Source organism: Urocampus carinirostris, chromosome 6 (genome assembly GCF_059441175.1).
Source record: "Urocampus carinirostris isolate Australia breed hairy pipefish chromosome 6, RoL_Ucar_1.0, whole genome shotgun sequence".
NCBI lineage: Eukaryota > Metazoa > Chordata > Actinopteri > Syngnathiformes > Syngnathidae > Urocampus > Urocampus carinirostris.
This window is the reverse complement of record NC_142354.1, coordinates 26092566-26120116: the sequence shown is the minus strand read 5'-3', so window position 1 is coordinate 26120116 and position 27551 is coordinate 26092566. Positions and strand designations below refer to the sequence as shown.

The 27551-nt window shown below is 38.2% G+C and overlaps 1 protein-coding gene and 1 pseudogene across 3 annotated transcripts in view; both read right to left on the bottom strand.

Moving 5' to 3' along the window:
- ndrg3a (ndrg family member 3a) overlaps positions 1-24492 on the bottom strand; it is a 50757-nt gene extending 26265 nt beyond the window's left edge. For 2 of the 3 annotated variants that reach the window (XM_088338474.1, XM_088338476.1), the window contains exons 1-3: positions 24324-24492; positions 1918-2002; positions 701-733 (exon numbers count right to left, since the gene is read on the bottom strand). In XM_088338474.1, coding sequence (XP_088194600.1) covers positions 701-733; positions 1918-1974 — 90 coding nt within the window. In that variant the 5' untranslated portion in view covers positions 1975-2002; positions 24324-24492. The remainder of the gene's footprint in view (positions 1-700; positions 734-1917; positions 2003-24323) is intronic. The other variant, XM_088338475.1, reaches the window with a different exon arrangement.
- Positions 17323-17476, bottom strand: LOC148364391 (U2 spliceosomal RNA; annotated as a pseudogene).
- Positions 24493-27551: the final 3059 nt, after the last annotated feature.

Sequence of the window (27551 nt, the reverse complement as noted above, 5' to 3'; positions counted from 1 at the left end):
GTCATGAACTTTGGGTCATGACCGAAAGAACACGATCCCGGATTCAAGTGGCCGAAATGAGTTTCCTCCGCAGGGTGGCTGGCTTCTCCCTTAGAGATAAGGTGAGAAGCTCAGTCATCCGGGAGGGAGTCTGTGTAGAGCCACTGCTCCTCCGCGTTGAGAGGAGCCAGTTGAGGTGGTTCGGGCATCTGATAAGAATGCCTCCTGGACACCTCCCTCGGGAGGTGTTCCGGGCATGTCCCAACCGGCAGGAGGCCCCGGGGACGACCCAAGACACGTTGGAGAGACTATGTCTCTCGGCTGGCTTGGGGTCCCGTCGGATGAGCTGGAGGAGGTGGCTGGTGTTAGGGACGTCTGGGCTTCCCTTTTAAGGCTGCTGCCCCCGCGACCCGACCTCGGATAAGCGGAAGACAATGGATGGATGGATGGAACTAATAATGATAATTACTGTATAAAATGCATATCATAACAATAATAATAGTTATGACATTTATTCAATTTATCATTATTAATAATGGTAGCCATACTAATAACAACACTTAAACAAGTTAATATTATTTCTGCTATTCCAATGAAAATATTTTTTGGGTTGCAATTGTGAACAGAAAACAATCAACAATTAAAAGAAAACATTTATATTGGTTCCTTAAATAATGAAGAAAACAACAGAAAATTCTAGAATGAAAATCGAAAGACTTACCTGACAGTCAAAATCCTGAAAGTTACGTGAATTCTGTAAAACAAATAAAAATAAGTGAGTACAAAATCACAATAAAAAAGATAATGAAAATGTATTACATATAAAAGATAGTGAAATCATTTTTAGAAACTTTGGACTCACTTTGTATTTGTAAACGGATTAATGGGGTCTTTGGTTAAAATAATCCATTGATTATTCTATAATTGTGAGATTTATGAAACATATTTTTTTCATATTTGAAAGGTGTGAAAACAAATTTACAATTCCTTTTACGTGTATTATCTAAAAATTCACTGTTACGACCGAATATGGCAAAAGAGTATATTTTTATTCCATAATTATTCTGTATTCTTTCGTCCATACACAATTAGAAAACCATGGTTTTCCATTGAGTTCAGCGTCAGTGAGATCAGCCTTAGGGATTGCATGTTTTCCATTGTCTGTATCTCAATATTAAGGCATCAGAAAAGCTTGTGATGTGTGAAAACTTCAAAGAAAGGAGTAGTGGGGATCTGCGGGTCGCTTAGAGTACGCTCCAGAGGTGATGCTGCCCGGGTTTGATTAAACTGCAATAAGGAGTAGCTGAGGCAGCCCACCATAAATCTATTTTTATAATACCTTAGCCGCATTACATAGGGCATGAAACGTGCCTTTGTTTAAAGTGAGATAGCCACTAGGTGGAGTAAGAGGATAGCGCCTGTCTCCTCATCCATCTCCAGCCTCTCGGAGATTGGCTCCCAGCCAATGAAGAGATGTGACCTGTTCCTTTGCTCAGTCATCTTAGCCACAAAGGAGATATGAGCTCACACGCCTTAGAGAAGCCTTTTTTTCATCCTATCAAGAGGCGACAATAACATGGACAAGGCGGAGGATAATATCAGTGTTTTTTTTCTCCCCCTGGTACATTTTGTCCCTGCACAATTATGTGGAAAAATAGAATTTCGTTCCACTTTTTTGCCTTTGATATTTTTTTTCTGCACACTCGAGGACCTAAATAATTCACTTTAATAAAACGTACTGGCAGAGTTATAAACATTTTGGTGGAGGGGCTGTTGGTGTATGCATTTGAAGGAGTACACTTTTTCGGGCTTTAACTGACGTGCATGTCTTTGCAACATGTGACTGTTTATTCTGAGCTTGTGTATGCTCTTGAGAGAAGAATTGCATGCTATTTGGATTAGTCAAGGGTTAGCCAACAGCTTTTTTCAACAACACACCTTATTAGTCAAGAGAGGCTTGATCTCGGTCAGCTGTACATCCTGGAGCTCATCCATTATCCTTCTGGGTCACTGTGGAGCACTTCTTTTACAGAAAAAAAGAAAGGAATCATCACTTTGACTGTTCCAAACATACCAACTTAATTTACAACGTAAGAGCAAAAACTTGGAACAAGTTTTGAATGTTTCTCTATTATAAATATCTAGTACTTCTACTAGAGCTACAACAATCAGTCAAAATTGTCCACAAAAATCAATAGTATAAAAATTTGACAATGAAATCCAATAGTCAAATGTTGTCTGTTTTTTCCAACATCATGAGGCATCTTCCATGATGACAATATCTACTGAGAGTCACCCATGCGCAATAGCGTCTCTGTCTCAAGCACTAACATACAGAAATGGCAGCGTCAACATCAAGTAAGTGTACCGAAACTTCTAAATTTTGGGACCATTTTAGCCTGGATGAAAAAAAGACTACTTGCAAAGTTTGTAAAGCAGACCTTGCGTATCATGGGAGTACTTTGGTAATACACGAACATTTAAAGACTAAGCACGTCGAACAGTTGAATATAACAGAATCTGACACGCCTCGGTAAATTTTATGTAACATTCAGGCCAACACAGTTTTGATGACATGCATTGTACATTTTTGCACATATATTTCGCTGTAAAAATATCTTTGGCGTTAGGTCAGATTGTGACTGACAATGTATTTGAAATTAAATGCATCTGTTTTGAAGAACAAACGTCAGTTGTTAAAATGTTAATAACAACGAATGTCAGTTGTTAAAACTGTGTGATTTGGAACTGTTGAGAATCTTTACGTGCTTTTATTACATACTTTGCAGTTGACCACTGACTGTACTTGACAAAATGCACATCATAGATACTTTTTTCGTGTATTAATTAGTATCAGATTTTTTTAATTACCGGTAATCGTTTCAATAATCAGTAACTAGTCAGCTGTTAAAGTCTTTAGTTGCAGCCCTATTCGCTATTCATTATGGTGGCGCATAGCATCATCGTTTGCCCTGGTTTAGCAATCACAAACTAGAAATGAATATCAATATTGATCAGTATCTGCATCAGGCTAAAACTAATGGGGTATCAAAAATCCCTTTTCTTGAGTATGCATCAACGCAAACCTTACAGGGCTTTCACAATTAAGAATTTCCGGAATGGTCAATTGTCTGCATTTATTTAGCGCTTTTTAGGGTCACAAAAGACATCCCAAAGCTCTTTACAATGTGCTTCACACTTACCTATTCTCACACACACACACACACACACACACACACACACACACACACACACACACACACACACACACACACACAAATTGGGGATTCAGTGTCTTCCCAAGAGAGGCCAAGAATCAGAAATTGTCGCACAAAAAAAAAACAAGTCACAATTGACGAATATATTGTCCCAAAAAAAAAATACTTTCTGCATTATATGCTACTATGATGTCAGCTTAATACAACATATACTTACACCTTAAAAAAGCAATGTTATTGTAAAGAAATCAACCCCAAAAATAATCAAGAAATCATTATTAACTTAACATTCTGTTCCTTTTGTCAAAACAAATACAAAAGGACTGGAATTCAACCTGTTAGGTTAAAACCTTTTGAGGAACAATGTTCAGCTGAGGTAAAAGGTCATAAGGTATGTGACTCAACTTTTCAGTAATAAAGTGCAAAATTGAACAAGATGCAAAAATGAGGTGCACAGATGAGAAATATTCTTTAATTTCAACACACTTAAAGTGAATACAGCAGCAGAGCAGATACATTTCTCTTTGCTTCTCTTCAAGTTTTAAGATTAACACATTTAAAGTGGATGCAGCTAACAGCAGGAAATGTCTCTTTTCTTGAATTCCCTTCCAAATGACTTTCAAATACATTGAAATCCAAATTTAAATTTCCCCTTGGATTGCACAAATCAACGTTAATTTATTTTTCTTTTAATTTGTAGCTCCTGATCGTAGAGGGTTCGCCCATGTATCAGTACGTATAATAGTTGAGCCAATATCATGAGTGATCTTGGATAATACATCATTTTCAGACTAGTGCCAATTTTACAGTACGAGAAGCTGAGGATTTGCAGAGCTTTTATTAAAGATGTGATGCATCAAATATAAATGTATTGAAGGATTAATTTGAAGTAGGTTCAAGTCACATTTATTTGTATAGCCTTTAATCACACAATGTCTCAAAGGGCTGGACGAGCCACAGTTACAACATCGCATCATCTGAAACCAAAATGCGCCAAGGAAAAATAATTTGAAAATCAATTACAACTCCATTAATTGAATAGTTGTTGTGGCTTAACAGCAGATGTGTGATTAAAATCATGCAAGGCTAAGCTATCTTATCCTCATTCTGTAAGTGAATGTATCTAAAATAACGAAAACATGGTTTAAACAATGCAGGAAGCTACACCACTCCTTGATGCAGTGAGAAAATATTTTATGAACGACCTTGTATCGCAGACATTTAAATGACCTTGAAGTCCGTTTAGGTTACAGCAGCCAACAAACAGCATGAGGCACCACCAAAAACAATTTCAGACTGTTCGTAACTCTGTTTAATTCACTAACCCCCTGAGCGGACGAGCAACCCGGTGACGCATGAATCTGGTCGGAGGTCGTCCAGCTCTAGCTAGGTTTCGCGTCATTGTCCTGATAGAAAAACCAATAAAACAGCAGGACGTCATCCCAGAACCGCATAAAACAACCTCAACAAACTCTGCACTGCTGTGAGGAAAAACCTGACCGACAAAAATCCTTGCTGACAAATCCGGCTCAACTGTAGGCTAAATAATATTTAGACAAGTGAACAAGGAATCAAGAACAACAAATACTCTGCATGCTTGAGTGGATTGACCTAATAAATCCAAAACTTCCTGCCGCTTATGAAAGTGCCACACTATCAATGAATTCTAAAGTTGTATTTGCTCAATCATGCTTTTCAAGGAACTGAGCGCTTATACCTAATAAACCTCATTGTGCTAATCGACAGAGGGCCGCTTGGCAGTCGAGCTTCCTTGGCCGTTGTCATGGAGACTAGGCTTGTTGCTGATGTTTATTCTAAGATGGGATATCCCCGGGGGAAAGATGTGAAGCACGGAAAAGAGGGCAATAGATTGCGGTTGGAATTAGGAATGAATAAAGAGTTGCTCGTCAGAGCATGCTCCCATGGTGACATCTTAGCCTACAGAGGCTAAAGTGAGTCATGCGCAGCCACAGAAAATGACAGCAAACCACAGTGGATCTGCAGAAGAATACTAAGTGTTGTAGGCAACAGGAGGGAAATCCCATTTGCAATTCACCCCATCTTAAACTGTGCAGCATTAGTGCTGATCTAGGAGCTAATGATGTAGAACATGCTGCCGTGGCCTTGACTACAGCAAATTCTGAAGGGGCAAATCACTGACATAAACAGTGTATGCATTCGCGTCGGTCAATTTGGAAGCACTGGACTGGTCAAAATGCACCAACATAGAATTTATACACACTATAATTTCTATAAAAGTCATGCTAGCCCTTCAGTCACATTTCGTCTGCAGCTTTATCAAGGTCAACAGTGATGGTAACGTGACGACCTTGTATTAACCTACTTCTGTGTCTCTAGAGATTACCGCTGCAGCCCATTTGGCATATTGCCATAGTAGTAAATAGATAAAATCAATATTTTTTTGATTCCACCATTCACATAAGGGGGATATTTATAGTAAATGTGCTGTGAGGAATTAGTTACTTGATAAATCCTGTTGCATATCGTAAGGCCAAGTCTGACCTGAAGAAGGGCATCAGGGATGCAAAACGGATTTTTAAAACACGTATCGAGGAAAAATTTGCAACAGGCGACTCTAGGGACGTCTGGGCGAATATGAACCTCATAACTCAGTACAAGGGTCATAAACGTTCTGCTGACTCGGATGACGCTACTTTACCAGATAAATTGAATTACTTTTATGCCAGGTTCGACAAAGCCAACACCAGCGAACCCGTTTCTGTGCCGGACACTCAGTGTGAACCTCCATTTGTTATCGAGGAGTGGCAAGTCAAGTGCAAGTTCGAACGCTTGAAGTAGCGGAAAGCCCCGGGCCCAGACTCTATCTCACCGCGGCTCCTCAAGTTCTGCGCAGCACAACTCACCCACGTGTTCACCCTCATCTACAATCGGTCGCTCCGCCTTGCCAAAGTTCCAGCAGTATACAAAACAGCTACCGTCGTTCCAGTTCCCAAGTCAAACACCGTCACATGCCTGAATGATCTTCGACCCATAGCACTGACGCCAGTACCCATGAAAGTATTTGAAGGTTTCATCTTACACTATATTAAGTCATTACTACCGATTGGTCTAGATGATTATCAGTTCGCGTATCGTGCGAACAGATGTGTTGAAGATGCACTGAACATTTGTTTACATAGGGTTTTGGAACACTTGGAGAAAAAGAACTCGTATCTCAGGCTTTTATTTATAGACTACTCATCTGCATTTAATACCATCATACCTTCTAAATTGTATGTGAAATTACGTGATGACCTCAGTTTTCCCGTTTCGATTTGTAATTGGATTTTGGATTTTTTGCTCGAACGTCATCAAGTTGTGAAAATTGGTAATCATACCTCGAAAGATCTCGTTCTAAACACCGGTACCCCACAAGGTTGTGTTTTATCACCTTGTCTTTATTCCATATTTACGTATGATTGCAGATCCATTGATGATAACAATCTAGTTGTCAAATTTGCTGATGACACTACTGTTTCTGGTTACATTATGAACAATGATGAGAGCGCATACAGACGGCAGGTGGATAACATCGTGGAATGGTGCAATGGAAATGATTTGACATTGAATTTGGACAAAACCAAAGAAATGATTATTGACTTTCCGACGAAAAATAAAAACCAGAAGGAACCGTTACTTATCAATGGCAAAAGAGTCGAGCAGGTGGAACATTTCAAACTTCTCGGGACTTTTATTTCAGAAGATCTAAGCTGGGCACTGAACTCGGAGAAAATTCTAAAGAAGGCACGCCAAAGAACTTTCTTCCTAAGGAAGTTGAACTCCTATGATGTTCATCAGGAAGTACTAGTCAATTTTTATCGTGCGATTATTGAAAGTGTTTTAGCAAATTCTATTATTGTTTGGTTTGGTCGAATCACAAAGAAAGATCTGTCGAAGCTCAATTCTGTAATCCGCACAGCGGAAAAGATTGTGGGCACCGGTCTGCCATCCCTGGAATCTATATATAATGATAGAGTTTTGAAACGTACCTCAAATATTCTTAAGGATGAGAGTCATCCTGGTAATGATCATTTTCATCTGTTACGGAGCGGTAGACGCTTGAAGTCATGAAAGGGTACTAAAAGGTTTACAAACAGTTTTTACCCGAGTGCTGTCCGAATTTTTAATAATTGTAAATTGTAATTTCTGTTTTTTGTTTTATATTCGGAATGTTGAATGTTGTTAAAATTTAAAATTCTCACTGAGCCGAGACAACGAGACGATTTCCGATGATTTTTATGTAAAGATTATTGGTTGAATAAACTAACTAACTAACTAAAGGAAATTAGAAGTTGGGTTCAAATCCAAATAGTTCAAAGCTTTAACTCCACAGTTAATGCCGGAGTTAAAGCCCACAATAATAGTTAAAGCTTTACTGGGTTAAAGCTGGATGTTCACAGTAGTAAAACTATGTATTATTTCATATTCCAAGTGATATGAAAATCTTATCTCATTCAAGTAGAAACAATTTCTCCGGAAATCTTGTCTCTGAAATGTGTTTCTGGGTTCGCCATAAATTTCCATACCATTGGGTGGAGCATAGGACTAAGCGAAAAACTGTAATTTTATAGTTCTTTTATCACATTTTTCAATATTGTGAAGCTACTAGCAGGACTAGTAACACAAAAGTCGTATTAAAAACACAGCTCAGCACCCAAAGTCAATGTTGATCAGGACGTTCGGCGAGCTTTGTGTCATTTGATATTTACAAATACATCAACTTACATCATATTCATCATTTGATTGGCTAAGTGAAATCAAGTCACTTTTGATTGTACAGACCTGAATCACAAAATGTCTCATAGGACTGCAGAGGCCACAATTATGTGGGGAAGAAAGGGATACATAAGCTGTAGCACGGGAAAAAAAGTTGTATTGTTTTAGCTTACCTTATGAATATAAATATAAATCTTGACTTCCGGCGCCGTCGCGAATGGCAGCCACTCCAGCAGCTCCCGTGTTATCTATCTATCTATCTATCTAAATCTAGTCTATAAGCTGCTACTTTTGAATTGAATAATCAACACATATGTAATCCTCCATTATGACCAAATTCAATACATCGAGATAGAAATTACTACATGGCTTGATTTGCTGTTAGCGTGCTAAAACTATTGCTAATTTTATTGTTTGGGGCTGAGGTGAGTGCAAAATCTGAAAATTTGGTCTTACTATCACCCTACCCTATAAGGCAGGAGAACTGTGTGCCCTACTCTGCATCTGCTGACTCTCAGCACATGTGTTTTATACTAATTGTATTAATCATATTTGTACTATGTGAAAATTCAGTAACTTAAAAAAATAAAATTAAAAAATTGCGATGTTAGATAAGAAAGAACTTTAACACTGAATAAATATACCCTATTTTCTGCACTATAAGGCGCACCTAAAATCTTTTTTTTTTCTAAAAAGCTGACTATGCGCCTTATAATCTGGTGCGCCTTGTATATGGATCAATATTGAGCCGCGACAGGTCTCGCAACTTACGGTAAGCAGCCACCGACTCCATTTTTTGCGTAGAAGAGGTGCGCTGTGCATACTGGGAAATTTTAAACAGCGATTCTCTTTTATTTGTGCGTTTGTATAAAGACCCTGAAATGGCTCCTATTAAGAGTCACGCTTACAACGCAGAGTTTAAACTCAAGGCGATCAGTCACGCAGTAGAACACGGAAATAGAGCAGCAGCAAGAGAGTTTAACATTAATGAATCGATGGTGCGGAAGTGGAGGAAGCATGAAGATGAGCTGCGCCAAGTAAAGAAGACTAAAAAAATTTTCCGTGGCAATAAAGCGAGATGGCCACAGTTAGAGGACACACTTGAACAGTGGGTTGTTGAACAAAGAGCAGCAAGTAGAAGTGACAGTACAATCACTATTCGAAAGAAGGCAACAGCGCTGGCACGGGAACTTAACATTAAAGAACTCAGAGGTGGTCCTTCTTGGTGCTTTCGGTTTATGAAAAGATGTAATCTCTCCATCCGTACACGAACTACTGTTTCACAGCAACTGCCAGCTGACTTCCAGGAAAAGCTGGCCACTTTCCGCACATACTGCACAAACAAGATTACTGAAAAAAAGATCCGGCCAGAGCATATTATTAATATGGACGAGGTTCCACTCAACTTCGATATTCCTGTGAACCGCACAGTGGATAAAACGAGAGCATGTACAGTGAATGTACGCATCACAGGGAATGAGAAATCCTTCTTCCCTTTAGCGCTGCACCATCTAATGGTTGCATAACGTAACTACAGCCTCTACTGTAGCGCCTTATGTATGGAAAAAGTTTTAAAATATATCATTCATTGAAGGTGCGCCTTATAACACGGTGCGCCGTATAATGCGGAAAATACGGTAGTCAAGTCATGTTTATTTGTACAGCCCTTAATCACAAGAGGTCTCAAAGGGCTGGCCATTTAATATCCATCCATCCATTTTCTGTGCCTCAGTAAGGTCACAGGGGTGCGGAAGCCCATCCCAGCTATCTTCGGCCAGTGGGCAGGGGACACCCTGAACTGGTGGCCAGACAGTCACAGGGCACCTTTTAATAATGTATTTTTTATTTTAGATTTCCACAATGACAGCACTGACTCACCAGCCTCCCCTGACTGAATGTCACTGATGTAGACGTTTCATATCCATTCTTGAGTGATGTCAACCCAACAACGAGTTTAGTTTTACTGATGTGGACCTTTCAAAATTACATGCCAAAAAAAAAGGTTTTTCTGCAAAGCAAACCTGTTGACTAACCCAAATCCACTTTAATATGTGACCTTAAATTTGTACAACATTTGCCTGAAAAGTGTTTCAGCAAGAGTGTACACTAAAAGTGTTTTTTACAAAATGGTTTTTACATTCAATGGAATAAATTACGAGTAGGCGAGTGATTAATCACGTACAGTAAATTATGTATGTCATCAGTCTTTTTCACTACAAAGGAGAATAATAAAGCTGCAACCTCACTGTTAACTTAGAACTAGCAGACTACACTGCAACAGAAACTAGGCCAGAACAAATTCCAGAGATGCTGTTGACAACCAATAATAAAGCCTAACGGGTATGTCCCTGGTTCTTTGTGCAACAACAGACGCTAATTATCTGTTTAGAATCCACTTTTTTATCGTTGAATTGTACAACAAGATCACGGTTGCACTCCAGTTCGCAAACAAGATACAATATAGAAACTGAAGAATAGAAAAAAACTGCATGCATGTATAGTTGTATACACACACGCGCGCGTGTGTGTGGGTCTGTTCACCTTTACTATAAAATATTTACACCTAAAATAAGAATACAACTGGAATATTGTACTTGAACTGGGTGAAATTGTACTTAAAACTGTAACAGTCAATGTGACAACTGAAAAATCCTTCATTGCACAAAATCAAGAGTAAATAAGTAAAAAGTACAATGTAAAAAGTTTAACAGTACAAAAATAAACAAAGTAAGTAACTTATCTGCAATTAAATATTTCTTCTGCAGGTAAAATAAAATACTTCTTTTGCATACCATCCAAACCACAGGTGTCAAACAGGCGGCCCGCGGGCCAGATCAGGCCCGCCAAGGGATTGAATCCGGCCCGCGAGACAACACTCAGAGAAGCGCAAGAGAAAAACAAGCTGCAGGTTGAAATATGTCAACTTGATGTTGCCAAAGCCAGGTGCCTCGAACAAAGACACTGTAATTGTATTTCTTTCTCTCTCTCTCTTTTCCACCCCTTTTCTCCCATTCTCTGTCTCTGTCTCTTTCACTCTCTGTGTCTCTTTTTCTCTTCCTTTGTTGCTCTTTATCTCTTTCTCTCTATCTTTTTAACTTCTTTGCTCTAACTTCCTTTTTTCCTTTTCTCTTTCTCTCTTCCTACACTTTATGCTTTCTTTTTCTTTTCTCTCCTTTTGTCTTTCTATTTCGCTTTGGTTTTCTTTCTTCCTCTCCCTTTCTTTCCCCCTCTCTCTCATGACTTTTTATCTCCTTTGTTTCTCCCTCTCTCTCTTTTTCTTTCTTTGTCCCGCCCTCTCTCCTTTTCCCTCCCTCTTTGTCTGATTTCTTTATCTCTCTTTTTCTTTCTCCTTAATCTACTAGCTGGCCCCCGACAGAATGTTTGTTCTATCGTGTGGCCCCCGAGTTAAAATGAGTTTGACACCCCTGATCTAAACGAAACCAGTACATAACCGGGATATTGTACTTGAACTGTGATATTGTACTTAAACCTGTAGACAATAAACGTGACGTTGCACTGCTGAAGTGGCATTAAACTCAATCTAACTTCATGAGAGTTCGCAAGCAGAATCTCACAGACTTCTACAATACTTCTCGGCAGAACAGAATATAGTTTACAAAAGAAGAGAATAACTACGTTTACCCACAATGTCTACGTTCTATCTGAGGAGATGCTTATGGTCTATTTTCTCATCCTGAGATAAAAAATGTGGCCCGAAGCATTCCCTCCATCAAACACATGAGTATTCCCACACAGACCCCAAAGCTTAATGATGTCAGACTGTTCTCCCAAGACTGTTATTATCCTAGCGACTTCTGATCGTTCTAACTACACGCTGACAGATCCCTTTTCTTCCTTGACAGCATTACAGAAATTATGATGAAATACCCATCTGATGTCTTCATCCTAACGTAGCAGATCTATTCTTATCTGATAGCGGCTTTGAAACTGAAAACAGGTCCTCACAGACGCACAGGGTTTGAATTTCTTATTTAAAGCAAACTATTTTCGGGCAAAGTTTTGATAAGAAAACAAAAAATGGAAATGCATTGATGTACAGTATATCTGTTGAATTAGGCCAACTGAGATTTTAGAAAGGGCCTTCTGAAGTGATGTCCTATCCATAATATGATGACTTGTTTTCGAATACAAGATTAGTTTGTTTAAGACCGCAGTATTAATGCAGAGGCAGCGGTAATTCATCCAAGACTCTTGCCCATCAAACACACGTAGACGGCTAAAAATATGAGACAACCCTTTTTATGAATCGTTGATCAATAAATAATGATCACGAAAGCCGCCCCCATTACGTGCAAAGGCAAGCCTCAATATAAACATAAATGTCGTCTAGTGTGGGGTGAGCGAATATCCTGCTGGTCCACTCTCAACTGCTGATTTTAAAAACTCAGATTGGAATGATAATGACAATCTTGTGATATTGGAAATACAAATTTCCATAATATACAGTAGACACCCTGCATATGGCAACCCGGCCTTACGATCTTTTCACTTAATGATGTGGAATGAGATGGTTTGTTTCTTTATGTATTTTCCCCATCATATGATATAAGACAGAGTTATGTCTCCGAAATGCCCGTCTGATGTTTGTCAACATGATATAATTGCTGGTCTGCTATTAGTTTGTGTCACAGCATCATGTGATGCTATTGGCTGATACAACTCTCACAATGCCTTTGTATTCATTTAGCTCAGAACCTTGAGTACTCCGAGTTTTGAACTCTATTTAATCCGTATGGGTCCCAAGGCTTGCAGTGATGCTAAAGGGCGAAGCAAAAATACGATAACCATGAAAACAAAGCCTATGATTATCAAAAATACGAAGAAGGCACAGAAATCCCTAATCTCACTAAGTTGCATGGCAGTTACTAATCAACAATCGGAACAATCGTTAAAGATAATGAGGCGATTAAAGAAGGAAGGCTTCTAAGTTTACTAGTTCTTAAATCGGTTTCATTTTTAACCAGCCATCTCCTCCTCCCCACTTTCATCCACCCATTACTCCATTATACTAGATCAAGTCACATCAAACCAAAAGGTAAATCAAATTAGATTTTCCTTTAAATATATTTATTTTATTTAATTAAACCAGGCGGCACCGGCATAGGAGTTTTTAGCGCATCCGTAGCAGTTTTCAGGTCATGGGTCCAAGTCCAGCTACCCGCCTTCCTGTGCAGAGTTTGCATGTTCTCCCCGTGCTTTTTATCTGGGGGTACTGGTGGTTCAGAATGCGTTAACTAATAACCATATATTACATCCCGGGCTCTGCAGCTATTACACTTTGCAATCCCCACCTCATAACAGATAAACGTTGAATCCCAGGGGTTCATTGTAGTAGTTTTAGTGACCAGTTTTAAAATTGCTGTTTAATTTTAATTACAAATGTTTTGGTCACTGTTGCAGTTTGACTGCCATAAACTGGTAAAGCAGAAAAAAATGTCTACATCTCCATCAAAATACCACATTTATTCATGTATAATGTGCATTTTTTAAAACCTAATATAAATCAATCAATGTTTGGATGCACGTTATACAAGAGGTTTCATGGTAGAATTTTACCGTAATGATTGTGGTCAGCGATATTTTTCGACTGCAAAACAACGGATGCTATGGGAATCAAATAAGAGTTGTGGTGATGAGAGCACAAAATCCTAACCACAAGACCACATGTGAAGTAGATGACATGCGAAAATGCATCATGTTTTATCTCATTATCAAAATTTATTTATTCACAGTAACAGAGACGTTATATTATATATATATATATATATATATATATATATATATATATATATATATATATATATATATATATATGTACAGTAATAGAATGGAGAAAACAGAAAGTTGTTTTGAAAGATATAGATAACGTAAAAAAGCACAACGAGGGAAATAACTTATTGGTGTATCTGATGATGAATTTGACTTTAACATTAATTAAATACATAGTAAGTTTTAAGTTGCTATTGTTTCAAGTTGCTATTGTGTTTACAGTTTATGTTGTCAATGATTTCAATCATTGCCGCACATACTCAACAATATTTATCATATAGAATGCTTAGTTTGAGCTGATAGAAAGTCAAACAGAATTGTATACTTATTTTAATGGAAAAATAGGGGAGTACAGTATAAACAAAAAAAAATCAATTTGGACTCATTGGAAACAAAGATTTATCGTTATATAAAACGAAAACGAAATCTCAAGGAAGAAGTCATTCTTTCTAGTGTGAAAGGGATCGTAAAAGATATTTCCTTTGGTGAGAGGGGCCAGAGGCCAGCTGTGACCTCAGCCTTAAGCAGTGGATGGAAACATTAGAAAACGGCATTCATAAAACATGAATACAGTCTACAGACATGAGAGGTCGTGCGCCAAGACCCGAGATTGCAATCGCCAAGAACATCCTGCCGTTCATCAGTGCAGCAATCGGCGCATTCCCTCGAAAGAACACAATCTCAGACTAATAGAGCGATCAGCATGACTGTCCTAAAGGATGAATAGCCGCAAGTCAATCTCCATGATAAACACTGCTTGGATTTACTGACGGGGCCCCTCTCAGATATCTGCTGTGGAGGTGGACAGTGTCCTTGGCAACGCATGTTCTATCCTCAACTCGGCTGATAGAGCCGAGATCGAATTACCTTTTTTTTCAAACATAGAATAAAGGTGTTCCCTTCTCAGCAACCTTTGCAACTTGGATGTCTTAACACATATATTTCAACAAAATATAAAAATGGCAAATTATTGTAAAGGGATGTAATGATAATGGCAATATTACAGTATCAATGTTGCTGTATTGTCGTTGTCTTCAGGACACAATATTAAAAACTCAGCTTTTAGGAATAAGGACTGGCTGATTTTTTTTGGGTGCGGTTGGATAGATCATTGTTGGTAAGTTTACTTGTGGAGTTTATTTTAATTTGTGATGTTTTGGGCACACTAATTGCAATATAGTTTCAAAATGGTTTGTGGGTGAAAAAGTTGAAATAGTGTGAGTACGTTGTAAATATTTAACAGAGTACAATAAAAATGGCTTTCCTGTTATATATTATATAAAAGAGGTTGGCAAAAACATGGAGTAATTTCATTGAAGGTCGTCGTAAATTTTATTTAGCTCGCATGCTTTTTGGTAAAGAGCAGCTCGCCGTTTTCCTCAGTGCCGCCACAAAAAAGAAGGGTAAGCTATACCGCATCTAAAGCCACAGTGTTTAAAATGTAGCAAATGTTATCGGCTTGTCGTCAAGAATTTACGGTACATGTAAATGTGATCAGCAAAAAAACATGTATATAGAAATAGGATGATTTTAGAGATATACCGTATTTTCCGCACTATAGGGCGCACCGGGTTATAGGGCGCACCCCCAAAAAATAGTTTTTGGTCCTATATCTTCCATAGATAAGGCGCACCGGATTATAAGGCGCTACAATGGGAACGTCGACAAAACAGTCAGATGATTTAGTCCAACTGATTACCCCCTTAACATTCCCAAAGCTTGCAAAGAAGCAAATACGTGTCGTAGACACGTGCGGATGCGGTGTCCGTACGATGTCACTCAAATGCATCATTTCAAATATAATTCGGAAGGTTAAAGTCTTGGGATTCAAGAAATGACAAACATTTCTTAGTTTCTATTTTCTTTTTCGCTCGCAACTTTACTGTGCATATGACAATAAACACTTGGAATTGAGTTTAATTCACTCAACTCATCACAGCAACATCAAGATCGTTCTAAAACAAGATACCGGGAAAATATAAAGCCGCATAGCTCACCTAAGTTCTCACGTTCAATAATGATACGCAATCATGGTCTTCTTACAACCGTGAGTGAAGTAAATCCAGGAGAGTAAATTATTTGCAAATACAGACTAATAAAACATGTTTCTTTATGGTGTACTTTAGCAAGCTTGCTAAGCTTGCTACGCCATTGCTAAACTCGGCCAATTGCAGGGTTTGTTTTGGCCATCTAGCCAATCCGAGGCTCCGAATAACTTCAGCCAATAGCGATCGATTTAACGGATGATTGACACATCTTTTTCGGCCAATTGCAGGGTTTGTTTTGGCCCTCAAGCCAATCCGAGGCTCTGAATAACTTCAGCCAATAGCGATCGATTCAACGGATGATTGATACATCTTTTTCGGCCAATTGCAGGGTTTGTTTCGGCCCTCTAGCCTATCCGAGGCTCCAAATAACTTTAGCCAATAGTGATCGATTCAAATGATGATTGACCCATTGGTTAGCCAATGAAACGCCGGTATATAAATCCCAGCATACACCGCGGATTACTCCACGTTCGGGGGAAAATCGAGTCGGCGGCTGTTGCGTAAGTTGCGAGACCTTGTGATTTAATGTTGATCCATAAATAAGACGCACTGTATTATAAGGCGCATGGTCAGCTTTTAAAAAAAATTAAGACTTTTAGGTGCGCCTTATAGTGCAGAAAATACGGTAATTATTTTTTCCATTTAACATGTAAAACCAAAGGTCTTTTTAAAAAAAAAATCTTAAATGAGATCTACACGATAAAAGGTACTTTTCTGTTATTCTTTATTACAATTTTTAGTAAAAAAAACAATACTGGTGTTGTCATTTTTTATCAATATCCATTAGGTTCTTTTACAGTATTATGAGTTATATTTTTTGAATAATGCCCACTTAGTCACAATATTCTGATAAATATTGCATCAGGGAATGTTATAACTAGTAATTCAACATTTAATCACTTAGTTTAAAAATGTAAACTGCTTTTCCTATTGTTTACATAACATTATAATTAATTATTAATCTTATCCATTTTGTATTACTTTTGTCTAATTGTATCATAAGACATGAAAAGTTATAACTGTAAAGTTCTCTTTTTTATAATCTGATATGACTAGCCTTTGAGCCAAGTTTCAAATAACAAAAAAAAAATAACACTCTCTTATGTTTTCATGGTTCATGCACCTTTACACCAGTATTTGATATTGTTTGATGTAATTTGCTGTAATCTTTTTAGGAGGACCATGAAAAAGAATATTTTGCATATTTAAACAAAATCACAGCAATTGCAATCTGGATTCGATAGTGATTCACTTTGCACTGCGAGCAAGAATTTTATTTTTGGACTGTACCAATTTAATAGACCCTTTAATAATTAGAGCATGGAGTGATTTAAGGAACATGATAGACACATTCCAGCCCTCAATAAAGCCACAGCAACGTCTGACTTCGCAAATGGGGGGGATTTTTTAAGGGTTATTGTTCTATCTTCTTTATTCATTATCTGTTATCAGTCAGTTCATAATTCGCTACAAAGCCTAGGAGCCGGGACTCTTACTCTCAGCCAAAAGGCCAAGCTAAGGTCCTAGCCTCAAAGCCTTGTTGCGATCATTGCGAATGCACCGTTCCCGGAGGTACTGCAATACTGGGCCAATGCGTGGAGTGGACAGAGCAAGCCCTTATTCCATCTCCGAATTGCAAAAATGCTGTCAAAGTGCAAATGCACCGTGGTTTTAGTATTCAAATCCAGAACTACAGACAGTGAGTATGCTTTGGAAAATAATGAGATGCATAATTTTTGTGCAACATTTTGATAACTTGCAACATCCCCTTTCATGATGGGTAGAAATAAAAGGGCCAAACATTCATTTTTTGGGGAGCCTATGGATGCCCCTTGTTTGGTGAGGAGAACAAGTATTTTCCACCTGGTAAATTGACTAGTTTGAACTTTTAAAAGGTGTCTTTCTTTTTGAAGAAAAAACATGATATCCCAAAGCCGTCATTCCTTGATTTCTTGAACTTTGAGTATGACGGTGTATCTAAATCCACAAATGCATGGGCAACATGACAATATTAGATCGTAAAAGAATTCATAAGATTGTGATCTCAAAAAATTAAAATATCATCAGATCGTCTCTGGGGCCTACTTTATTTTGTTTCGGCAGTACCGGGCTCAGATTTCGCGCATATATTCCTTATCACAGCGGGTAGCTGCATCAGCAAATAGCATCATTTCGGTTGCTATCTTCATTTTTGCTGCTAGCATTTAATTAGGGGTTCATGCTAAATAATTTAGCAGGTAATGCCAGTTTCATGGAATTAAACTGCTAATGCCTGCATAATGGCACCTAATTCTAATGGATTTGCATGACAGTACTACCTAATGTAAATCCATGCAAATTTTGAATACCGTAAATAATTTGAAACATGACCAAAACCTAAAAACTACTGATGTTAGATACATTTCCTAAAACTTCAGACTTCAGATCTTTTAGTAAATCAAAGGAAAATGGTCAAAAATGTGCTAATTAGTCACAATTAATTTTTTTGAGAATCGGGATGAATATCAAGAACAAAAATTTTTTTTTCAAAATGTAATATATTTTTGCAATATCCCCCAATTCTAGCCACAATCCAAACCCTCCAGTCAAAAACTACCTATACCCTTAAGAATTGTGTTGCATCCTGCTAGAACATGAAGACAGCAAATTGATCAAAATACTGTTCTAGCTCGGACATTTGGGAAAGACAATGTGTTTAGGTTGACAGTAGATAGATTCAGGTGTGTCGTCCTCAGCCGTTTTTGTTCTGTGTCTTTGAAACTGTGATGCAAAGCTAATTTCCAAACCCTAAGGTGCTTCGGTTACAAAACAACGTAGAGACACATCCTTGTGCAGGTGGACTGACAGGTCTGGAGATCGTGAGCTTGATTGTGTTGTTTGCGAAAATACACAAACAGGAACCACAGCAAACAAGCACATAGCTGCAAAATTTCTAAGTGACAAAAATATCAAAGTTTGTACCCAGGCACACACAGGAAAGTGTGCCGAGAGACGGGCCGTCTTAATTAATGCCGCGATATCTCCAGAGAAAATTCTTCCCAGACATTCATCTCAGTCAAATCCTGCCCAAAAAAAACGACTTCTCGCTTTATAATACGCTCTAATTATGATAATCAATTATTTGCCTATTGTAATGTCTCCTGAAACATATAAGAAGCATTTGTTGATGCTTTCATTAAACCTTTGCATAGTTCATTCAACTGAAACTAACAAGAACAGAGAAATCACATTATGGTTTTGATTAACAGAGATCGGCTTTTAGCTTTCATCTTTCTCATGGCAATTAAAAGCAGACGCGTTACAAAATGATCATCTGCAGCAAAGAAAATAATTGAAAAAGGTCAAGATGGTAAATCTATTTTTACTTCAACATTCCAGGATTCTATTGAGTTTCAATTCAATCCACTCATTCTTTAATGTGAAAAACGAGAACTAGAGCACAAAACAAGGCCTCTGAAAGTTTGCTGAAATGCTTTAATTAGTGCAAAAAAATGAGGGTAGTATGAAAGGACCGCAATTAAATAATTGATTATATCACTTTCACTGTGTAATTAACCAATGTGTTTCCCTCCAGGACTTTCCTTTAACGCTAGCATAATCCTCCAAAAATCACCCATACTTGGGCCAGTCTACAAGAACTTCCTTGTAGCGATGGCTACTTGTTCATTTAGTTATCTGGGTTATGAGACGAGAGCAAGTCAAAATGAGAGAGAGGAGATCAGCAGCTCCTTCAAAGGTTTTATCAAGACATTTCATAATATTCTGGGCATAAATGAGCTACACACAATGCTGTAGGAATTTGCAAATGCAAAGGGTGAGGTTGTTTACCATTGTTCTTATGCAAAAAGGGCGATCCAAAAGCTGAGTGTAAATACATTAAAAACTTAAACATTTAAGAGGTTCCACAGTTGAATAGAACACTGTTTTACTGGCAAGATACTCGTCATCCTTGGGAAAATCTTGCTGGTACAGACTATTCTAATTCTAGTCGTTCACAGTCTCATTTGACGATTTCTCATGCCCAAAATAAATCTGATTTTATCACTGCACCGAATGAGCTTTACAGCAAACTTCAGAGAAGAAAAGCTTTACTGCATCACATGCTTTTTGTAATAATCAACTAAGAGGAGAACACCTCCAAGGATACGACAATAAGCCTCATTTGCTGCATAAACAAAGGTCTGGTTAATGGTAACCCGATAGGAGGGGCTCTGTCAATAGTTAGCCATGTACTCTTCCCTTGAGAACAATGGCAATGTTATAAGTGACAACAAATGTCTGCTGGTTGTTTACTGTCAAACATCCTGTAACGCGTACCTATTCATGGACTGTTCAAGGATTGCCGGAGACAAAAAAAGAAATAACTTAGCGAATAAGATTAAAAATGTAAGTATAATTCCTACTATAAAATAGATTTACTGTAAACTGTCAGCTACTAGTTTTTAATCAATTATTGATTTTATACCTTAAGAGCAATGCAGAAATTCCACGAGTTTTATCAACAAAAACCAAAATTTAGTATTAGCAAAAGTTAATCAGCCCAATTAGAAAGTGTAACTGATTATATTTCACAAGATGAAGTCACATCTTAAGTGAGAGGTGGGAGTCATACTAAAAAAGGAAAAACGGGGTTTTCCTCCAAAGTTTTTGTCTCCACACCAGGCTATAAATTAATATTATACACCATTGACTACCCTTCACAGAAAAATATAGACCATTTTAAGCCTTCACATCGTTTATTGTGGGACTCAAAATTGACAAATTGTTTCCTGGTCAAAATTATGTTCCAGCTCTACCCTGCCCCTTCTCACTGAGCTATCAAGTTTTCTGTGTATAACCCTGCTTGCATGATGCTAGTTTTTACTGTATTCATAACAACTGTACCTTTTTTTTTTTTTTTTTAACAGGGGTTTGTTCTACCTTACATACAAACCTAAACATTCCCTTCCGATCAAGCAAAAAGACAAAAGCTGATTGTTAAAAACACCTGGAAGTTAACTTCTCAAGGTGTCCCGATCTGGTATTGCAACGTGTCCAATATCACAACATAAAAACAGAACCATTAATCTCAGACATTGGCACCGATTTACGATTTCATATAGATGCAGTCTGTTCCAATTCTGGCTTCAGGTTTTCTAGCCAGCAGGGTCTAAATAGTGCAAGTAGGGACAACAATATTAAAACAACTGTTAGTCTAAAAAAAAACGCTTTATGCATGGGCCATCGATAATCCTACTTTAAGAGGAACAGGGCTATAATTAAAGTTGATAACACTGACGTGAATCGACTTGAGGAACCTGAATCACACAATTCGGATTGAAAAAACAACCATAAACAACAGAATATAAAGCTTGTGCTGATATTGGATTAAATATCAACATACCAATCAACCTATACCATTAATAAACTTGTAACTAACTCTTGATAAAACATATAAATGACATCATATTTGGAAATGTATATGAAATTAATTTAGCATCAGGGAGATACAGTGTTTTTTATTTTGACCCGTACACATTTTACTCACTCAGAGTTTAGGTTGCAACCTCGGCACTGTATCAAAAGGAGAAAGGTTGTACCAGACCAGCTTTATTTACTTCTTACCTGCATGACCTTCAATGTGCCACCAGTGGCATTGTTCAGCACATGTTGACAATGCAGTTTAAGAATTTATATTAACTACACTATAAATGATGAATGGGACCAACAGTTTAATGGAACAGGTACTGGTCAGTGTAAACGTCTAAACTCTAAAGCAGGGATCACCAAAACGATGCCTGTGGGCACCAGGTAGCCCCCTAAGAACAACAGAGTAGCCCGTAGGACAGTTATGAAAATAGCTCACCATTGAAAGGTCATTGAAATTTCTTAGTAAATTGGATTCTGACAGGCATGAGAAATCATTGACATGATCTGTGTCCTGTCTCAAAGAGTCAAAATCCTTAAAGGGACCATGTGTTATATTTAGTGTCTCCCAGTGGTACCAAAAAACCTTGATTTAGTCCAAAAAAAAAAAAACACGTTGATATGAATAATAGGCACAATTATATGAACCATCATAAGAATTATAAACTTTATAAATATTCATAGATTAAAAAAATTGTATTTCTTTCACATAGCCGAATCCATACCTAGTAGTCACCGCTATGTTTATCTGGTATCTTGCAGCTACGTTTTTGTTTGCATTAGACAATACAGTGCCATCTAGGGGTCAACTATTATACAAGGTACCTTTAAGTAGGACCAATATCAAAAACTTTCTCTGTACTTCATCATAGATTAAGTCACCAGCTAGTTTTAACGACACCCAAAGTAACAATTACTAATGTTCTGTAGCACTTCACAAGAATCCCACAAAGTGATGTTAGGAACAAAGAAATGCATTCATTACACAGCAGAGCACGTTTTCACACATGCTAAAGCATATATATTATACTTATAGCAAGAGGACACATTTGAGATAAAATGACATAGTGACGAATGCTGTTTTTTAGGGAAAAGCCATGGATATATAAGAATACACACAGAAACCGTGCTCAGTTGTAGTTGAATAATGGCAAGACCGGGTGTCAAGTGATAGTGAGGTCATTCTGTGTAATTGACGCCTTTTTACTACCAGACGTGTTTTTGTCTATATAACAATGCCCTCAATAAGCAGGTTGGCGCCTTGCATGGCTGCACAACCGCTATTGGTGTGTGAGTGTGTGTGTGAGTGTGTATGAATGGGTAAGTGTGAAGCACATTGTAAAGCGCTTTGGGAAGTATTCAGTGACTTGGAAATCGCTATACAAATGCAGACCATTTAGCATTTACCATGATGCGAAAAAGTGTGACTGCAAATGTCCATGGTTTACAGATTTTGTTTCGACAACATTTTATTGGATTTTTTTTAAATCACAAAAACCTTCAAATCATAAAATAACAGCAACACAGCTCGCTAGCAATCATAAATTAGCCAAACTTCTAGAAGTGTGATCTGTTTAAACATTAAAATCTTTGATCATAAAATCTCACATCTAGCAACTATAACATACCCATATACATATTTCTGTTTCCGAATCATAAACACAGCATTTGAGGTGGTCAAGATTGTATTAAGAATATAATTATTCATGAGAATAAAGAGGAGTGCACCATTCGCAAAACAAAGGAGCGTCTTTTGCTAGTAAATCTCAACAGCAACATATTTTAAAAAATAAGAGTTGAGACAAAAAATATGAGCACTTATTTTTCTATAAATATGCAAGATATATATTTTTTCAGTCTTGGGCCCTTTTTCAGGGTTGTGCTGACCTTAGGGAAGAAACGGTCTCTGATCCTGTAACTTGTTTCAAGGGACCAGCAGTGTCTGCCACGGGGCACCCGGTCAAAGAGGTGGTGGCCAGAGTGAGAAGAGTCTTTCATAAAGTTATTAGCTGTTCTTTGGTATTGTGAGCTGCCAATGACTGGGTAGGAAGCTGCAGATCCTTTTCTGGGCTGGGCTTTACAATAAGCAAGGATGTATCTATACCATACCTGTCAAGCTGTACGGTTTTGCCATACAAAGTACATTTTTTATGCATTTTAAGACGAGTACGACGTACTAGGAAATCTGTACGGAAAAACACAAATTTGTGGCGGAAGCCTCTATCTTGGTATCGTTTTTTTCGTTGCAAACGAAGCGAGCGGTTTGATGTTACTGTGCGCATCCGTCTGCCGCCTGGGGATTTCCCATCATGCATCATTCCGAAAATAAAAATAATATGGTGTACGATTATTTTGTATTTTGTAGGGGAAAACATGACAGTTTGTACGGGCATGGAGCCGTGGAGGTTGACAGGTATGCTATACAATTTCCACCTATATTCACCAGAATTTTTCGGTATATAAATTTCTGGATGATTTGCCCCTCATATTCCGGTAATTACAGTAATTCTTCCCGTAATTACAAATTTAGTTTCTGCTTTATTTCTTTCTTGCATTTCAACCCTATTAGCTCTCAGTGTCCTTTTTGCAAACTTGTCTGCCCTCTAATTCAGTTGCACCCCCAAAATGTGCTGGCACCAAACAGAATTTGACCTGCCCCCCTGTTCCTGTGTATTCTGGTGACTGTGTTCAGAAAAACTCTATAGAAAGTCCTGCCTACTATTGGAAGGCAAATCGTTTATCGTCATGGGCCACCATGTTGATCAACATGTTACACACAATGACGTCACTTCCTCTATGGACGGGAGCTTGGGAGTTCTCGTCGTGTCTATTCCCATATGCCAAATGGTTTAAGGTGACACAAGACAAAGTAAGCCTCGAAAAGTGGCGACGCAGTGAAAGAAAAACGAAGCTACAATCGCACAGCCAAGTACCCACTTACTCGAACCGCTTCGACTTCTTTATTTAAAGCGAAATGAAGATTCTTGAATGAAACTGTTAGCGCTACATAGCGACGGTGTTCACGACGCGTCCATGACAGCAACACACACAGGTTGAGCGGAGGGGGGGGGGGCAATCGAAGATTATCTCTTTCTGCGCATCTGTAACTACTACGCGAAGAGGATAACGTGAGTGGTAGGCTTACCTTGACGATATAGTGACAATGCTTCTGTCGTTTTTGGATTTAAAATATATTCTTCTCAGATAAATTCAGATTCAATGAAAAGCTCCGCCGCACTCGGCTCCGTTGCCGCTTCCTCTGCTCCCAACTAGTATTTCCGACGTTATTGTGGGCGGAGCTGTACGCTGCGTCGGAGACAAGCGACCAGCCAATCAGATGAGACTTTTGCAGTAAGACAGGAAGAAGAGATAAAGGTCATACTCCGCGCTGAAAATCGACGACGACAAAATTGATCGTAGTGATGGGAATTACGGCTGTTTTTGGAGAAGCGGCTCTTTCAACTTGGCTCACTGAAAAGAGATAGCTCTTTCGGCTCCCAAACGGTTCTTCTGATATTTTTGTTTTTAATAGTGTCTTTCCAGCAGGCCAATTATGAACATTATGCACTAAATGAATTAATTTTGAAAATGTAATATGCTATGGTATTGCAATAGCCTTTATTTCAGTATATAGTGAACTTGTACCAAATGTAAACTCTAGATCAGGGGTGGCGAACAAGTTTGACACAAAGAACCGAAATTTTTAACTGTGAGAGTCAAAGAGCCACACCGCGCACTGACCTGCCATGACAGACAGACACACACAAACACATACAATTAAAAATACCTGTCAACCTGTACGATTTTGCTGTACAAAGTACGTTTTTTTATGCGTTTTAAGACAAGTACGACGTACAAGGAAATCTGTACGGAAAAACGCAAATTTGTCAATGATGGGTACCATCCGGTATATACCGACTATCACGAAACTGCAAATCAATCAAGTCAAAGGAGTTCGCCACGGAAGCCTCTATCTCGGTATTGTTTTTTGTTGCAAACGAAGCGAGCGGTTTGATGCTACTGTGGGCATTCGTCTGCCGCCTGGGGATTTCCCATCATGCATCATTCCGAAAAAAAAAATGCGTTGTACGATTATTTTGTATTTTGTACGGGAAAATACGACAGTTTGTACGGGCATGGAGCCGTGGAGGTTGACAGGTATGTATTTCCCATTACACACTCCTCTCCTTACTGTATTGTTCTTGTGTTGATTTCAAGGAAAGTGTCCACCCTCAATACACACAAAAAAACTGAACATGAAACAAGGCAAAGAGCCACAGTATATAGAAAATATGATGAAGCAAAGAGCCGCATTCTTATTGGCCAAGAGACTAGAGCCGCATGTTCACCACCACTGCTCTAGATTTTTTATACTAAGCAAACAACACAGAGATAACGCTACTTAGAGTGACTAGTCCCTAGCGCCTAGGAGAGAAAGAGACACAGAAAGGAGAGAGACACAGAGATAGAGAGAAAAAGAGAAAGAGCAAGAGAGAGATTGAAAGAGAAGAGACAGAGAAAAGGAAAGAGAAAGGGGAGAGAGAAAAAGTGAAAGGAAAGAGCGAGAAAAAGATAAAGAGAATGAGAAAAAGTGAGAGATAAAGAGAAAGTGATAAGTAAGAGAGAGAGAAATAGAGAGGGAGAGGAGAGAGAATGATTAAAAGAGAGGAGAAGAGAAAGAGTGATAGTAAGTCAAGTCATGTTAATTTGTGACGCCCTTTATATAGCACTTTTCAAGTCAATGAAGACCTCCCAAAGTACTTTACAATGTGCTTCACACTTACCCATTCTCACACACACTAACACACCAATAGGGAGTCAGCCATGCAAGGCGCCTGGATGCTTATTGGGGGCATTAGGGATACATTGTCTTGCCCAAGGACACCTCGGCATATAACAGAGGAGCCAGGAATCGAACCTGCAACCTCTTGATCCCAAAACGAGCACTCTACCTGAGCTAATGATCATATTTTAGTTACTCATACATGTCTGTGAATCTTTGATCATAAAATCTCACATCTAGCAACTATAACTTACCCATATACATATTTCTGTTTCCGAATCATGAACACAGCATTTGAGGTGGTCAAGATTGTATTAAGAATATAATTATTCATGAGAATAAAGAGGAGTGCACCATTCGCAAAACAAAGGAGCGTCTTTTGCTAGTAAATCTTAACAGCAACATATTTAAAAAAATAAGAGTCCTATTTTGTTCAAATATAGAAACGAACATCCATCCATTATCTGTACCGCTTATCCTCAGTAGGGTCGCGGGGGTGCTGGAGCCCATCCCAGCTATCTTTGGGCAGTGGGCAGGGGACACCCTGAACTGGTTGCCAGCCAATCGCAGGGCACACAGGGACAGACAATTCACTCGCTCATTCACACCTAGGGACAATTTGAAGTACAACATAAAAAAAAGAAATTGTGTGTGCCAGACACAATAGTAAGCAGTCCATGTGGTCAACAAAACAGCCCTTTCACATTTCTAGTGTAATTTTCACTAGAGAATATCGTAATATATATATTTTTATAAAACAGCTGTTTCAAACTTTTTTCAAATAAACCAGATTTGCATTCATTTTAGTACAAATGAATGATTTAATACAAGTTAATCTGTGATGCAAACACTCTTACTTAACAGTTTAGAACACAAATACGTTTAGTGTTTTTAATCGTCGTTTTTTTGCAAATCTTGCATCATACATTTGCGACACCTAGCGGTTGAATGTTGTTGTTCCAAATTGTAAACGGTAGGAGGATCCCGTTGAAGAACTACCGGTAATCAAATTGTTACTTTTAAGTACATGTTTGTTTAAATGAGTAATTGGTGACAATATAATCTGTATGTTTCCATTCAAACAACTGACTAAAATTGTGATATTAACATTTTACTGTTAAAACTGTCCCATGTTCCCCGTTTTTTAAAAATTGACAAAATACAATCCTTTACAAAAAAAAACTTAAGTTACAAAGTTACTATGAAAATCACAATATTACAAAACAAGATTTTTTTCTCTTTTTAAAAAGTATCTTTCAATCACACACTTTTGTCCTAGCTTTTGCATTTCTGTAACAATACACAGTATACATCAACTTCTTATTTTTGCAGTGATTCTCGACCACAAATGGAAATGTTTCAGTTTTAACTACATTCCAAAAAGCGATGTACAGCATAGTCCAGGGTTCGGCCACCAAAGATTTTCAAAAAGTCATAATGAACCCAAAACCTCCAAACAAATATTGCTGGATCCCCAAAAAAGTAGAAGCCATATAAACATTTTAAAATTAAAAGCCTGGTCATTTGGCTCCAGCTGCTGCTCGTTTCCTGATTGGTTCTCCTCCTTGCAAGGCAAGCAATTTGACTCTG